This window comes from Lissotriton vulgaris, chromosome 11, assembly GCF_964263255.1.
Source record: "Lissotriton vulgaris chromosome 11, aLisVul1.2, whole genome shotgun sequence".
In the NCBI taxonomy this organism is placed as follows: domain Eukaryota; kingdom Metazoa; phylum Chordata; class Amphibia; order Caudata; family Salamandridae; genus Lissotriton; species Lissotriton vulgaris.
The window spans coordinates 586,968,776-586,986,193 of record NC_141699.1 but is presented as its reverse complement, the minus strand read 5'-3'; the positions used below and the strand labels follow the sequence as shown (position 1 = coordinate 586,986,193).

The 17,418-nt window shown below is 46.4% G+C and overlaps 1 protein-coding gene across 9 annotated transcripts in view; it reads right to left on the bottom strand.

Moving 5' to 3' along the window:
* Positions 1 to 17,418, bottom strand: part of XPO7 (exportin 7) — a 687,768-nt gene that overhangs the window by 24,595 nt on the left and 645,755 nt on the right. For all 9 annotated transcript variants that reach the window (XM_086943668.1, XM_086943671.1, XM_086943674.1 and 6 more), the window contains 2 exons: positions 15,698 to 15,836; positions 7,219 to 7,379 (listed from right to left, as the gene is read on the bottom strand). In XM_086943668.1, the coding sequence (XP_086799794.1) occupies positions 7,219 to 7,379; positions 15,698 to 15,836 (300 nt within the window). The remainder of the gene's footprint in view (positions 1 to 7,218; positions 7,380 to 15,697; positions 15,837 to 17,418) is intronic.

Here is a 17,418-nt window from a genome sequence, read left to right as displayed (position 1 = left end):
TTTCAAAATAAAATGTTCATAAAAAACGAGAGGGGAAAAAACATTTTGCTAAACTACTGTAAAATTTCATGTACCATTTCTTTGCAGCATAATTTAGTAACATGTGTTGATGCATACTAGCATTTCCCAAAAATATTCATAATGGAAAATCAGTGTAACCAGCGCCAATAAGGTTATCGAAAACAAAAACAAACAAGCATTGGCAAAGCCAGAAGGTCTGAAATTGGTGGTCAGCTTTTAGTTCTGTCAATGTGTTTTGGCAAGGTTTTTGAAAAAACCTTATTGTGTGGAAGCTGCCGAGCCCTCACCGTTCTAACAAATATTGGCAAAAGCAAAAATTGTTTTTGGGCTCAGAAAGCACACACTGCCAACTGCCACAGTAGTTATTGGCACTGAATGAAACTACTTTGTGTTCCGATATGCTTCTTGTGAAAGAACAGAATGCTGTCAAGTGAAGCCAGCCAATACAGAGAAAGAGAAAGAATTTTAATAAACACAAAATTTTACAGTCAATGCCAGACCAAATTATGCGGCCAATTATTAAAGAAAGTCTCCAAAGTGCACCCATGGTATATGTCCTTGCATTAAGTGCAGCTAAACGGCTCTTGTGAATTCCCAAGAATTTACAGAAGTCGGACAATAAATAGTACTCCTAGAAAATATTTGTGAACTGCATTTTAGCAAGAGCAAATATGCATGTATAGATTTGCTCATGCGAAAATCTGAGAGTTTGTAAGTTCACTTTCCCTTCAACCACTTTTTCCCCAACTCTGGAAGAAGGTTTACGTCTGCCATTGTCAGGAGTAAATTTCCAACATTTCTCAGTGTGGGAAAAGATTAGAGAACAGTTGTTGAAAACCCTGAAAACGTGCAAGTTAGTAGGTTTGCAGAGACTCAAAAGGGCATTCTAACCCTGGAACTATTGCTTACCACTATCTTCAGCCCCAGTATGTAGATCTATGGAAACGTGGCAACATAAGGGGATTGCAAGTATTCTAACAATACTATGGTATGAGTCCTGAGATAATCAGAGAGGCCACATCAGAGCTCTTATATAATGAGATTGCTGCCATAATTTGTTGTTGCACTTTATGGCACCAAATTGACAAGGGGATTTTGTTACAGTACAAGTAGATTTATGAAGCAACCTGCCCCATGGCAAGTAGATATTTTATTACATTCCACACCCCTGTATTTGCTATGTAAATTATACAATATAATTTGATAAAGTCTCTACAAAAATTCTAAAACGTGAATTCTTTATAGTGAAAGCTTTGACACCAATAGGCACATTATAACACTGCATTGAGAAATACTTATTTAGAGTGTTCTTTTTGTACAACTTGTAGTCTGAACTCACATATCAGGAAGTGCTTTCATACGTGATAATGAAAAAAATGAGTTTTAGTGAAATAATTAATTTGCCTATGACTAGAGTGAGAGAGTGAAGTGGCATAGAGCGGAGTGGTGCAGGGTAGAGTGCAGTGGCATAAGAGTGGAGTCATGCAGGGAAGAGTGCTGTAGAGTGCAATGGAATAGAGTTTGAACAATCCTGCAAAGCAACCCTGCTACTGTGCCACATCGCTAGTAAACAGGATTAATAAGTCCACACAGCCAGCTGAATGATTTTGTAGGTGCACTCACCAAAAACATGATGCAAGTGTTTTTATTTCATTTTTGTTTACCAATTCAAGTTAGATCGGTAAACAAAAAGTAATGCAGGTGGAGTGAAGCAAGCACAGGGGGCAACATGGAGAGCAGAACAATATGGGGCAGTCAAGCAACCAGATGTAGGGGAAAGCAACAAGGATGGAGGGGTGAAGCTACACGGATTTAATGGTTATCCAAGTGAAGTGCAGTGGTATTGAGGACTGGGATAGCAGTGGAAAACTGCCAATAAACAATTACGATATGTCCGAAAGTGACTGTATATACTGGACCAAAGTAAGGTAATGTGTGTACTGAGTCCACAGTCCCCAGAAATTTGGCAGAACCTAAAGTTAGATATAACCTTACTCTGGTAGCTTGGTCGAGCAGTAAGGCAGTATCAGAGGACAGTGTAAAGCATTTGTTGTACACACTCAGTCAGCAAATGGTCTCACACACTCAAGCACTGAACTCTAGGCCAATTGTTTTGTATCAAAAGATATAGTTTTATTTTAGAACCAACAAGGTATCAAAATATACTTTCTCAAAATGGATTACTTTACTTAAATACTTTTCAAATCGGCAATAGACTTTGAATACAATAATTACAGTTTGTTGCAATAGGCAACACAATTACAAACACAATGCAACATTGAGCTCAATGGGAATTTCTAGTTAAATGCAATTAATTACTTTGTAGATTACTTTTCTAACCACAGGACTGGATCCTAGATTCAGTCAAGGGACATGAGCTGTAAACAGTTAAGTAAAAGCGTTTTGGTTACAGTAGTGATTTTTTAAGGAATATTATTGTATTTTAAAAATTGACACTTGAAAACTTTTCTGGATGAAATTACCAATGTTATCCTATAGAAGGAAATTCAGTTTGCAGGTAAAGTATGTTTACGTTATTTTTGTAATCCATTGCTGGGCTCCTAGCTTCAGCACTGGGACATCTATCTAAAGTAGGCAAGTAATTACGTTTTTATTGTTGGCACAATTTTTTTTTTTATAGCAGAACTTTAATTTATTTTCAATATCATTAAGAGCCAAGTACTGTAGTTGTGCACAAAAAAATACTTTATTTTATAAAAACGAACTGGATTTAGTTAGCTGGTAAGTGGACCTGTCCAACAGCAGTGTGTTGCCTATCTCTGGTGCACCAATTACACCACAGATTAGTCTGGGTTGGGGCCTCCCAGACAAAGAACACTGGTCTAGCTTGTACAGGACAGTGGTCCCATGGAACCAGGGCGGCTATGGAACTAGGGCAGCATCAGAGTATATGTATAGAGATGGGAAGTTGGTGTGATAAGAGGTGGTGGCACTGAATCCAGGAAGTAAATTAAGCAACAAAAACTAGTGTCTTTTAGTGGCATTGTGAAAGCCCTAGAAATGTGCTTCAGCAGGTCCAAGGACATGGGAGTTGTCTTTCCGCACAGTCCTCAGTCTCAAAGCTTTAGCAGAGGAGCACAGACCCAAAACCAGAAGGACGAGAGTGGTGCAACCTGTCCCAAGATACCAGCTCTGCAGAGGTGCAGTTACCCACCTGGTCCCTCTCCCTATTCAGAAAAGATAGGTAGACGCTCACCCATCACCCGACCCAAAAAAGTGCTTCATCTACTCAGTTTGAGCTTTAGGTTGAGGGTTGGTACAAACTCACCAAATCCCAGAAACAAAGGATTCCGCTCAGATACCACACAAGGACCAGGAGTAGGGGTGGGGTGGACCAGGAGAGAAGACAGCTGCTGGGACCAAGATGCATTCCGAAAGACCCTTCTCTTTAGAACCAAACAAAAATATTTGGAAGCCCCTTAGAATATTTGTACGTTTCAAAAATGGACAGAAACCTTTCCATCAAGAAGCAGGCAATGATATCCTATGGAAGGAAATTCAAGTTACTGGTAAGTACAGTTAAAATTACTTTTCAAGGTCAGTACTGAGCTACAAGATGCAGCACTGAGGTCTCTCCTGATAACAGGTGAGTAAATCAGAATTAATTGTTCAGCTGATTTTAGATGAATTTTTTAAAATTCCAAAACTCCACACTTAGAAGAATTTGCAAGTGAAACCAGTCAATGTTAGCCTATGGAAGAAAAGTGAGTTATCGGCTTTTAGGTAAGTACTCAACTGGCAGAGTTAAGGTTCTGGGCATAGACTCAGGGGACTCCCAGGGTGAGGTAGGTACAGTTGGTACACCCTCAGCGGCACAGGGGCAGCCGGGTGCAGAGGTAGCCGGGTGCAGAGGTAGTTAGGCCCAATGTTATCCAATGTGAGGCAGGGGGCCCTCGGTTGGTGGCTGCTGGCTAGCAGGCCACGCGGCTGTGGGAGCTGGGCTCCTGGTCACTTGCTCAGGGCAAATGGGGAAGTAGGATAGGACAAAGGTTGCATTGCCAGGGGCACTCTGGCGGCTGGGTGCAGGGTGCTTTTGAGCCATCGGGCCCTCAATGTTATTCAATGGAGATCTTGAAAAGGGAACAAAGGCTGCCGGCTCGGGACGGAGATTCTTCAGGAGCGACCAACACATTCCGAGGGGTAAGTTGGGATCTTGGAGGATAGGTAAGCACCCTGGAGTTGGGCACAGGAGGCGCCGGATGCAGGGGTGTCTTTTGACATCGAAAAATCTCACCCTGTGCTGGTCGCGGTAGGAGTGGTCCCTGATTCTGAGGTTGCAGGCGTTGTCTGGGTCGTTGAGGAGGGTCCTTGGCCACTGGATTCCAGGTCAGAATCGCCGGGGGGACGTCCTCAGGGTCTTTGTCCACTAGGGCACAGGCCCGGCTCCGCCGGGTGCAGAGTGGGCTGGATTCGCGTTTCCTGGCTGGCACCAGGGTATTGCTGTTTGAGCAGAACCACTGCTCGTGGTAGTCCCAGTCTGTAAGAGGGTCAAGGCAGGCAGGACCTCCGGGGTTCTCGAGGTTGCGGTCTGCAGGAGACAACCCCTTTCCTCAAGTAGGGTTTCCCGCCAGTCTTCCCGCCAGAGTGGGGGTCAGAACCGGTGGGGGCCAGTTCCTGAGTACAGCAAGTGGTCTGGAGAAGCTCAAAAAGGAGGTATGTCTTTGAAGCTTCCCCCTGCCCATCCTGGGGGAGGAGACCTAGCACCTCGCCCAGTATGTGCATTGTTGCAGGCCCAGGAGAGCGGGGGGCTCTCCACCCAGGGGTCCAGCAACAAGTCTGGTGTGTGGCAGCCTAGGCAGCCTCTCAGACAAGACGTGGATTGTAGGTTAGGTTTCAGGAGGCATCTCTAAGATGCCATCTGTAGTGCATTTTACATTAAATCCCACACTGGCATCAGTGTGGGTTTAATGTGCAGAGAAGTTTGATCTCAAACTTGTCAGTCTTCAGTGTAGTCATTATGGTGCTTTGGAGTTCGTAATTACGACCTCCCAGCACCATATACTCTTAATGGCATCACTGCACTTACAGTGCTCAGGAATGGCCCTGGGTACTGTAGGGGCACAGGGCTCATGCACCTGTGCCCACACCACTGGCATAGGGCACCCAGCTAGAGGGGTGAGTGATGTATGCCAGGGCAGTGGGTTTGTGGGCATAGCACACAGGGATGTGTGCCATGTCGACTCTTTGTTTAGTTCTGCACTTAGACACTCAGCCTGCAAAGGGAGTGTTCGTGTGTGTGTGTCAGGGTACAGGGCCCTTAATAAGTGCTGCAGCCCTTAGGGGTCTTCTCTGGTCACAATGTCCTGGGTACCTAGGGTACCATTTACCAGGGGCTGACATGTGGCCAGAGATGCCAATTGGGTTTTAGCTTCAAAACAGTTTTAGGGAAGGAACACAGGCCCTGGGCACCTGATTGGCAGAAGCCCAGGTCACACTCAGTCAAAGCACATCAGCAATTCAGCAAAAAGTGGTGGCATACCATGCAAGAAAGATGGCACTTTCTCACACTATACCAGGACCCTAAGAAATGGCCTCATAATGACACAATAGGAGAGTAGGCGTGCCTTAAATTATTGGTTAACAATGATATTGTTAAAATATTCTGAAGACTTGGTACCAGCTGCAATGTCCAAAATATGATTTTAATAAATTAAAATGGGTGACATCACTGAGATTATTTTCTATTCCACTCTGGCTTTAAGTGTTGGGAGCCTGCACCTTTGCTTGTTTTACATAACTCTTGTGTGAGTACTGGCGGTTTAAAGTACAGGTATTGATGGCCCCTGTGTACCCATTTACACAAGACCTTTCAAAGCCTCACCATGCCTGATGTGTGACTGGTGTTACTCCAGCTCTGCAACATTTCATAGGGTGATAGACAACTACTAGGGTTAGGGCAATATTATTTACCAGAGGTTTGAGATAATAGTGAGCTAATGTTATGCAATTGATCACTTCATTAGATTTGTGTATTTGAAGCCATATAATTAACGGAAAAGTTAAACGGAATCTGAAACGTCTCTCTTTTTGGTTAAAAATGTCCGTAACTGAAATTGCTAAGTTAATGTAGCAAAACATGTAGTTCTTAAATTGCAGCAAATGTTACTAAAATAGATTTAAAAAAAATCAAAGACAAGGAGTGGATCCCGAAGACTGGTTCCAATTCCAAGGTTTCTACACACAAACAAGTTGCACGATACTGGTCAAGTTACTTCCTCCCCATTGCTTCAGCTCCTTTTGACATATAATTAGAAGCATCAGCAATCATCCATCTTCGTGACAACAGCAGGATAGCCAAATCCATTGTAACTAATATAGGTAGCATATCACATGGCAAAATCTTTGGCATTAATCAAACTTCACCAAATAGTAAGATTCCCTAAATTAGAGGATTTTACATAGACATGGAGTTGCCCTAACTGCTTTACATAAGGCGACACTTCCCTCCACTGACCCAACATATCAGTCTATTTCTGTCCATCAGAAGAGTGGGGTTGTACATAATAACATACTACATAATCGAATACTGAATTTAGTCGATTGGAATAAACTGCCACAACAAAGAAAGATAAAATGTGTAAATAACCTTTATCTGATAGGCTGTATGTCACAATTTCAAGGTTAGTCACATCGACTTGCACATATATTGGTAAAGCAATATCGACGACCACTACATCATCAAGGGTAGGCATATATAGAGAAACATACAAATTCAATATTATATCTCAAGATCAAATTACCTTGACCAGATTGTGGAAGTCAATAATTCAGTGTTGATGTATGCATGTTATTAAAATTTCAATACGGTGACTCGCAACCCTACTAATATCCTCAATGCACGTGGTCATTAACTATTAAACATTCGGTCATAGAGCTTAAGCCCCTTACAGAAGAGAGGTACAGCGTAAATCCAGGAGGGGCAGATCAATACCATAACTTCAGACTAGCTACATAAAACAACAACTCTAAATGAAACACTTGAAAATAGTCACTAGTTGGAACACTTCAGTGTTTACGCACATAATATTAAACCTTAAATTCACATAGCAAGGACCAACTCAATAGTTTTGAAACATACATGTTTTATTCAGAGCTGCTGCTAGCAACCAATAGAAACATTGGTTAGCCAAATTTCCATCCATTTATTTTTTCAGTTAAAGAAAGACCATGTCTTACCTGTTGGATCATCTCTGGGTGCTGCTGCATGATATGAAGAAAGCGGTCACTCTCCTGTGGCATTGGCACAGTCCTTTTCTTGGTGCTGCGGGAAAGCTGCTTGAAGAGATACGTCACGATGTGGTCGAGACAGGAACAGCAGCCAGTGCAAACCATTGTATCTGCAGGTGGAGTGAATGGAAATCAAGATTAGCAAGTTTGGCACAAGGGACTCTACGAGAGCAGCAGAGCAATCAAAATAGAAAGCACATAGCCACCCCCAAACAAAATATGTGCACATCCCATGAGCCCAACTACACAGAAAATGCATTCTTAAAACATGACAATCAACAGCTATATCAGAAAAATAAATCCCCCAAAGCAAGGTGGTGTTACTTTCCAGTAAATTGAAGTTCTCAAGCATGGTTATCTTTAGCATATTTACGGAATAAGGATATTTTCCCTCAGTAAGAGAAGATCTCAATGATATTTTTAAATGCAATACTTCGGCAAATTTCTATCCCAATGAGAAATCTAAATAATGCAGCACCTCACTTGCAGTTTAAAAGATGCACAATAGTTTTCAATTTCTGAAAACTGAGAGGCAGTGAATCGGTTTTGTTCAGCAGTATTCAGATGCATAAACCCATGCTAGACAACTACTGTTGCAGATAAGTAACTAATTTCTTCACTATGTGAAACATCTTGAATTCATTCATAAGGTTAGAATGGAAAAAGCCGGGTCTGGTGGCTCAGTGGATTAATGCGTCCATTACAGGGGCCTGTGTTCGACCTCATGGTCACAGGTTCAAATCCCGGCGGGTCCACTCAGCCTTTCATCCATCTGAGGTCGATAAAATGAGTGCCATTGAGTTGGGTAACAATGAACATCTGTTATTCAGCGCCAAGAGACCTCTGGGTGAACGTGCGCTTTACAAATACACATGTTATGTTATGTTAATGTCCAACAATACACAAACTGGGGACATGGATTATTCACAGATGACTTAATAAAACAAGCACTGGCAAAGCCAATAGGCCTCGCCTATGAAAGAGTTATTGGCTTTGCTGATATGTTTAAGTTGTACACCAGCATGGCTGCTGTTCAGCACGGCCAACAGTTTGGTTAAGGAGAGTGTCTTGTCGTAAAGTAGAGTAGAGTGGAGTGTTACGGAGTGGCTTAGAGTTGAATGGAGTGTGGTGTCATCGAGTAGCTTGGAGTGGTGTAGAGTGTCGTAAAGGGAGCACAGTGTCATAGAGAGTAGGGGGCAGAGTAGAGTTGAGTGGCGTGGAGTGTCACTGAGTAGTGTGGAGATCCATGTAGTGGTGTAGAGTGTTTTTAAGTGGGGTGGAGGGAGTAGAATGTCGTGGGGGGGGGGGAATAGAATGGTGGCTCAGTGGAGTAGAGTTCAATGGTGTACAGTGGAGTGGCGTGAAGTGGTGAAGATTGCAGTGGCGAAGAGTAGATTGTTTCAGATTAGAGTGAAGTGCTGTATATTGAGTGGCATGGAGTGAAGTGGGGCAGAATAGATTAGTGTAGTGATATAGAGTACTTTGGCGTAGAGTGCAATAGAGTGGCTTAGAGTTGAGTGATACAGAATAGAGTGCAGTCTCACAGAGAGCAGAGGACAATGGTGTAGCGTACCTTAGAGTACAGTGGAGTAGAGTGCAGTGGTGAAAAGTGCAGTGGTGTACAGCACAGTGGAGTAGAGTGGTGCAGAGTAGAGAGGAGTGGAGTAGAGTGGTGCAGAGTAGAGAGGAGTGGTGTAGAGTGGTGCTGCGTTGAGTCCTGTGACGTAGGATAGAGGATGGAGGTGTATAGAGTGGTTGCAGAGTGGAGAAGAAGGCAGTGGGATAGAGTACTGTGGCATAGAGTACAGTGGCACATATTAGATTGTTTCAGAGTAGAGTGAAATTGCATGGAGGGGTGCAGGGTAGAGTGCAGAGGCATAGAGTTTTTGGCAGAGAGTGCAGTGGCATTCACTACAGTGTTGTAGAGTGGAGTCATGCAGAGTGGAGTAGCCTAAAATGGAGCGGAGAAGAGGGCAGTCACGTAGGGTAGAGTGCACTGGCATAGAGTAAAGTGGTGATGAGTAGAGAGGGGAAGAGTGCAGTACCAGAGTGCAGTGGTGCAGAGTAGAATGTCATATTGCATTAGTGAGGAGTGCAGGGGCATAGAGTAGACTGGCGTAGAGTACAGTGTATTCGTTTTGAGTCAAGTAGTGTAGAGTGCATTAGCGTAGTGTGCAGTGTCGTAAAGTACAGCGGCCGAGGACTGAGTGGAGTGATGCAGAATAGACTGCAGTGTCGTAGAGTGCAGTGCTGGAGAGTAGTGGTGGGGAATAGTGGCCTAGAGTGGATTTGCATAGAATGCTACAGAGTATAGTGCAGTGGCAGAGTAGAGTGGCGTAGAGTTCAGTGTTGCAGAGTAGAGTGGCGTAGACTGAAGCGGCGTGGAGTGGTGCAAGGTAGAGTGCAGTGGCATAGCGTGAACTATGCAGAGTAGATTGGCATCCAGTGTAGAGGCATAAAATGCATTGGTGTAGGGTAGAGTGGCATAGAGTGGTGTGGCAGAGTGCAGTGTTGCAGAGCCGACGGTCGTAGAGTGGTGTATAGTAGAGTGGCATGGAGTGCAGTGGCATTGGGTAGAGTGGTGCTGAGGAGAGTGGTGTAGAGAGCAGTGGCACTGAGTACAATGGCGTAGAGTGCAGCTGGCATACAGTGTTGTAGAGGTTAGAAGAGTATAGTGGCATAGAGTACATCGGTTCCGAGTAGAGTGCTGTGGCACAGAATGCAGTGGCATAGAGTAGAATGCGTCATAGTGTAGTAGGTTGGTGCATGGTAGAGTAGAGTGGGGTATAGTGCAGAGTAGATTAGAGTGTCGTAAAGTGGATCGGCATAGAGTGCGGTAGAGCAGAATGGTAAAGGATAGAGTGATTTGGCGACGAGTTGAGTGGCCGAAGAGTGGCGTGGCCAATTAGTGGAGTAGTGTGGGGTAGAGTGCATCGGCTTAGAGTGGAGTGGTGCAGACTTGAATGCAGTGGCGTGGAGCAGTGAGAAGAGTAAAATGGGAGTATTCATGGTGTGGTAGGGTACTGCCATTACAGACAACAAACCTTCAACTGAAATGACCATTACATTTGCACAAACATACAGTTTTACTGATGAAGGTATACAGCGCACACTAATGTGTGGAAATGTCATCACTGTAGGAAAAAGCTCCTTTTTGACATGGTCACCCCCACTTTGCACCTGGTATTTAAAACATTTTATAATTCAACGGGTTCCTGTTAACCAGATCCCCAGTACGTGGGCTCTTTCCCTAAAACAAAGTAACTGGTCAATTGCCAAGCCCTTTATTACCTCTGTAAGTCCCTGGTATATGGTACCTTGGTATCTAGGGCATGGGTACTAAGGGTTGCAGCATGTACTGTGCCCCATTAAGGGACTCACCAGAAAATTCATGCAGACTGCCATTGAAGGATGCATGAAATGGTGCAGACAAGGTGAAAACACAACATGGAACACACCTTTTGTGCCATGCTGACAGTCACTACATGGACTATATGTAAGTCACCCCTACAGCAGGCCTTATAGCCCTATACCAGGGTGCATTATATCACATGTGAGGACATATCTGCATAGGCAGATATGCCCCTGCACTAGGGAAGCCATCTTAAGTATATGTAATGGGCACTGGTCATTACGAGTTCCCCAGCTACATGATGGCTTCACTGAAACTTATGGTGTTTGGTATCAAACACCTGGTATTAATACATCCATACTGATGGCAGTAGTGGATGCAAAAGCTATTCACCCAGAGGGCACCTTAAAGGTGCCCCCTGAAAACCTACCAGCCTCTTAGTGTGCTGGCTGACTGGTATCAGACAGCCTGCCACCACAAACAAGTTTCTGACCCCCTGGAGGTGAGAGCCAGCTCTCTCAGATGTGGAAAACAATGCATTCTCTGGCAAGAGTTGTTTACATCTCCTACAGTAGGATGACTAGTGAATCTGCATACCAAGGCCAGAGGCTTGAAACCCTCTGCCACCTTTGATATGCGGCCCTGGCTTCCCCCAGACCTGAAAGATGCCACCCCCTGCACTGAGGCCCATTTGGCACCAGGACAAATGGGAAATTAGTTATGCAAGGAAGCATGGTGCACCACCAGGCCAGTCACACCCCTAAGGTGAGCTGCCTGATGTGCGATAATCTTGGTGTCTAAAATGATATAGAATTATAAGTTATTTTTCTAATGTGGTCTTTAGTTTCTTCGTGAGTGTGTGTCTCATTTATTGATTCTGCGAGTACAACAAATACTTAACACTACCCTCTGATAAGCCTAAACTGCTCACTCACACTTCCACAAAGAGTGCATTTGGGATTTGTAATGCAAGACTTTTAAGCCAACAAGGGTCATCCGTACCTCATTTTGGTACACTAGATAAAAAGCCAGCTTTCTACAGTGAAGTGACAAAATAAACCAGCCATGTTTCCCAGAGCACATTTCTTGAAGGCAGAACCCTTTATCAAGAAGGGTACAGCAAGAAATTAATAAATACATTAAAAAAGATGCCAACTTCATAAAAAAAGTAGCAGAAAATAAAACACTTAAAGAAAAAAAACTAGATGAAAACCTACCAATCGAATTCATAAACTTTTTTTTCGTGAGTAGACATGACTTACACAGGGAAGTTCAGAAATAATTCACATGAAGAGAAATATACTCACAGAAAAAAATGTCTCAATGGGGAAAATAACTGCTCAGATATCCTCACCGAGGAACGGTTCAGTAAAGTGCTGCATTACAAGCACAGCATTCCAAAGCCTGTTCACTTTCATAGAGTGGGGGCAGAGCTCAGTCAAAATATGTTTAGAAGACTTCTTCAACTGGAAGGGAAATTCCCTGATTCATCCCTTAAAGGCCAAATATGAGAACCAGGATGGACAACCAGGCTGCCCCCCCCCCCTTGCAGATCCACCAGCGCCTGTGCCCTGCATCCTGGTTTTGCTGCCCATTCCTGGGCGCTGTTTTCCTCGCCCCCCCGTGCCCACTGCTCTCTTTCCCGCCGCCGCTGCCCCTGCGGCCCGCCCCCCCACGCCCATTCGATCCCCTGCCTCCCACCTCCTAGCTGCTCCTTGCTCCCCCTTTAAATGGTGGCAGCTGCGCGAGGCGCGCCCAAGGCAAGCCCGTCCGCGCCTGGACCGCGCCCAGCGCCAGAACCCCTGGACCGCGCGAACGCCACAACACCAGACTCCACTACGACGCCAGCAGCCTCCATGCACTCAACGCCGCCCAAAACCACACCCGCTTCCAGGCCACCCCGAAACAGACCCTTCGCCAGCCGCACCTGCAGCTACACCTGCGACAGAACCACCAAACATCCAAGGACTGGTCCCAATCACCTCCGCTGCATACTCCTCAACACCCGCTCCACACGCAAACACGTCGTCGAGCTCTGGAATCTGCTTGACACCTCCGCCCCAGACATTGCCTTCCTGACTGAGACCTGGTGGAACGACTCCTCGGCGCCCGACATCGCCATAGCCATCCCGGAAGGCTACAAAATCACCCGCAAGGATCGCGCCAACGGAACCTGAGGAGGAATAGCCATCGTCCACATGTCCACCCTCAAGGTCGCCACCCACGCAGACGACACCCTCAACACCGCCGAACACCTGCACTTTCAGATCCACCCCGACCCCAACACCACCCTTAGAGGAACACTCATCTACAGACCCCCCTGGACCCCGGGCTCAGTTCAGCGACTCCGCCGCCGACCTCGCCAGCACCCACGCACTCGCTTCCACGGACTACATCCTCCTCTGGGACCTGAACTTCCACCTCGAGAACAACAATGACGCCAACTCCGCCACCCTGATCGACAACCTCGCCAGCCTCGGCCTCAAACAACTCGTCACCGCACCAACCCACGCCGCCGGCCACACTCTGGACCCCGTCTTCTCCACAGGCACCCACGTCGCCTTCATAACACCACCAAACTCCACTGGACCGACCACTGCTGCATTCATTTCACCTTCACGAAACCAACCACGCACCGCCACACCAAACAGGTGCCTCGCCGCTGCTGGAGCAAAGTCACCGAAGACCGGCTGATCACCAACCTCGCCCAAAACCCACCCACCGACCCCACCGACCCAGACGTCGCAGCCCGCAACCTCAGACAGTGGATCGACGACTGCACCAACGCCCTCACCCCGCTAGCAAGAGAGCCACCTGGTTCACCGACGAGCTCCAGACCTCCAAACGCGCATGCCGGAAACTGGAGAAAATATGGCTCCACGAACGCACAACGGACAACCACGCAGCCCACCAGGACGCCACCCGCAGACATCACCTTATCAGATTAGCCAAGAGATCCTCCTTCAAAGACCGCTTGGACAACAACGCACACAACAGCAAAGAGTTCTTCAGCATCGTAAAGGAACTCTCCAACCCCAGCGCCAACGACATCCCGCCCTCACAAGAACTGTGCAACTCACTAGCCATCTTCTTCCACCGCAAGATCGCTGATATCCACGACATCTTAAACACCACAACCACCCTGACTACGCAAGACTCCATCTACCCTGTGAACACCACCAGCACTATCCGCCTGACCTCCTGGTCCAACTTCAACGACGACGAGACACGCAAGGTCATGAACTCCATCCACTCAGGATCTCCGTACCCACACCACTTATTCAACAAAGCAGACGCAGCCATCGCACCCAACTACGGACGGTCATCAACATCTCCTTCGAAACAGCGACATTCCCGGAAAGCTGGAAGCACGCCGAAATCAACGCCCTCCTCAAGATGCCCAAGGCAGATCCCAAGGACCTCAAGAACATCCGGCCCATCTCCCGTTCCCGGCAAAGGTCCTCGAGAAAATTGCCAACAGGCAATTGGCCCGCCACCTGGAAGACAACAACATCTTGGACCCGTTCCAGTCCAGATTCAGACGAAACCACAGCACAGAGACAGCCCTCATCGCCGCCACAGACGACATCAGGCACCAACTAGACAACGGCGAAACATCAGCCCTCATCCTCCTGGACCTGTCGGCCGCCTTCGACACGGTCTGCCATTGCACTCTTAAGACACGCCTCCTAGAAGCCGGAATCCAAGAGAAGGCCCTTGACTGGACCACGTCCTTCCTCTCCGGCAGAACCCAGAGCGTCCGCCTCCCACCCTTCCGATCCGAAGCCACCAACATCATCTGCGGCGTCCCCCAGGGCTCATCCCTCAGCCCGACGAAGTTCAACATTTACATGCCCCCCCTCGCACAAGTGGCCCGCCAGCACAACCTCAACATCATCTCCTACGCCGACAACACCCAGCTCATCCTCTCCCTCACCAAGGACCCACACACCGCCAAAACCAACCTCCACGAGGGAAGGAAGGCCGTCGCCGACTGGATGAGGAGCAACCGTCTGAAGCTGAACTCGGACAAGATGGAGGTACTCGTCATCGGACCCATCCCCTCAGCCTGGGATGACTCCTAGTGGCCGACCACACTGGGAACAGCACCAACACCCACCGACCAGGCACGCAACCTAGGATTCATCCTTGACTCCTCCCTCTCTATGGCTAAGCAGGCTAACGCCGTCTCCTCCTCCTGCTACAACACCCTCCGCATGCTCCACAGGATCTACAAGTGGATCCCGACCGAAACAAGAAGAACGGTGACTCAGGCCCTCGTCAGCAGCAGACTGGACTACGGCAACGCACTCTACGCAGGAATCCCAGCCAAACACCTTCGACTACAACGCATCCAAAACGCCTCCGCCCGACTGATCGTCAACGTCCCCCGCCGCAGCCACATCTCCCCCCACCTGAGAGACCTACACTGGCTCCACATTGATAAGAGGATCACCTTCAAGCTCCTCACTCACGCACACAAAGCACTCCACAACGCCGGACCAGCCTACCTTAACAGCAGACTCCGCTTCTACATCCCCACCCGGCAGCTCCGCTCCGCCAGCCTTGCCCTCGCCGCTGTCCCCCCGCATCCAAAAAACATCCTCCGGTGGCAGATCCTTCTCCTACCTCGCCGCCAAGATCTGAAACACCCTCCCTACCCACATACGGCAGACCCAAGACCTACTCGCCTTCAGGAGACTCCTCAAGACCTGGCTCTCCGAGCAGTAGCAGCACCACCCCCCTTCCCTCAGCGCCTTGAGACCCTCACGGGTAAGTAGCGTGCTCTACAAGTACTCTGATTGATTGATTAATTGATGTTACCTCCATCCAGAACTCCCATCACTCCAAGTTATAGCCCTGTGCATTATCCCACGTACACTGTGAAACACCCACTCACACTTGTTCAGACCAGTCCTACAGGATATTTCCTGAATACTCTTTCAGACCATCTCCTTTGCAACCTTTTTCCGCTATCAGTATAAACCTCCCCACATATGGCGAAAGCACACTCTTCAGGTGTATAAAGACATAGCCAGGGACCAGCGAGTGCAACCAAAAAACAAAAATCTTTACCGAGTGCAGTGAGTCCTTCAGAAATGGACGAGAGGATGTACATGATGACATGAGGCTCCAGGCTGGCTATAAAGTTCATGTGATCCTGGGTGAGAACTTCCAATAGTGAATAGTACGATTGGCTTAGCTTGGGGTAATCCTATGGAAATAAAAAAGACAAGACTCAGTTACTCAGTGACACTTGATGATTGGGCGACTTGCTAGTACTCCGACTGCAACTGGCATAATGGTGCATTTCTGAGGACTCAGAGGTACTGTGCCAAGAGTCACCCGTTCAGTACTACAAGATATTCCTACAAGAGACACATTCAAACAAGAAATAAACCGGAACATCAATGCTGCTCCCTTCCATTCAAATTCGAAGAGAAATCAATGATTGAAAAAAAATGTATTGTCCGTAGTAAACTCTGCCCCGCCGGCCCTTGATATACCTGAAATATTCATCTCCAACAGGAGGATGAAATGAAGCAACTGACATAACTGGGAAAAAAACCAAGGCAATCCAAGCACGGTCACAACCCTTTCCTATCGGCAGGACCCACAATTCCACACATTTACAGGGCTTGACGGCATGAATAAGAAATTCTGGGCTTAAAAGTAAAATATTGCTCACATTATTGATTTCTAAGCAATGCAGCAATGCTCTATCCATGTGCCACAGAAGAGACACACAAATGCAGAATCCATTTGAGGCGGTGGCTACCACAACTCTGCCAGATTTAGGAAAGGATGCTCTAAAGCAGGAGTTGGCAAAACACTGGAATTGCCCGAGCATAAAATCTCTTGTACACAAGGATAGAAAGGATAATGATGAACATGATAAGCAAGGACAGGAACTATGGAATTAATGGGCGAATACACATTAGACCTTAGGTACGCAAGTTGTTTCTAGAACGAGCGGCTTATATAAATGTTTGGCTTTATCTTGGTCAGAAGGTGCTATGCTACAACCTCTTCGTTTTTCTAATGCCTCAACTTTCAAAGTAACGGACTGATTGGAAATTGACTTTATTAACTTATCTAATGTTGTACACTTCATTTTGAGGCTCTAAACCGCTCCTATGGTAACACCTGACTGCATTTTATTTTCGAAAGGAAGTTGCAGTACTTTAAAACAAATGATTTTCACGATATTCTGAAAGCAAAGTCTAAACTATGTAATACTGAGCACTGCTATGTTCAGTCTGTAGTCCTTCTTAGACATCAAGTGATGTTAAAATCATGTGAAGCTATTAAAATGCAAACGCTGGGGAAAGTATCTTCGAATCTGTTGTTGACAGTCATACACAGCATAAATATGGCTTCTTAGGTCGAATCCCAAAAGGCTGCAAAATGAATGAAACTACACAATGGTCCTCGACTTCAGTATATGTTCACAGTAAGTTATCAAGCCATGGACAACATCAGAAAAACTTTCATAACCTCTTTCGCCGGTTTGGGAGACTCACATCACATGTATAGCTTTGGTTTTAAGTGTTTCGTCTGAAGGTTCATTATATAGCCCGATTCTGTTGTTAATTATCAGGTTTTGCAAGAAAGCCATAGTGCCCTTCAAGACTGGGTGGGTTAGCAGCAATCCTTAATAAGTTATTTAATGCTGCCTGTCGCCCTTGCATGTCCTGTCTTCAGCTAAGGCACTAGTGTTCAGAATACTTGTTGCTATTGTAATTTCATCACTTATATCCCGTCATGTTTTGTCATGTAGAAAAGGTGCGATCGCT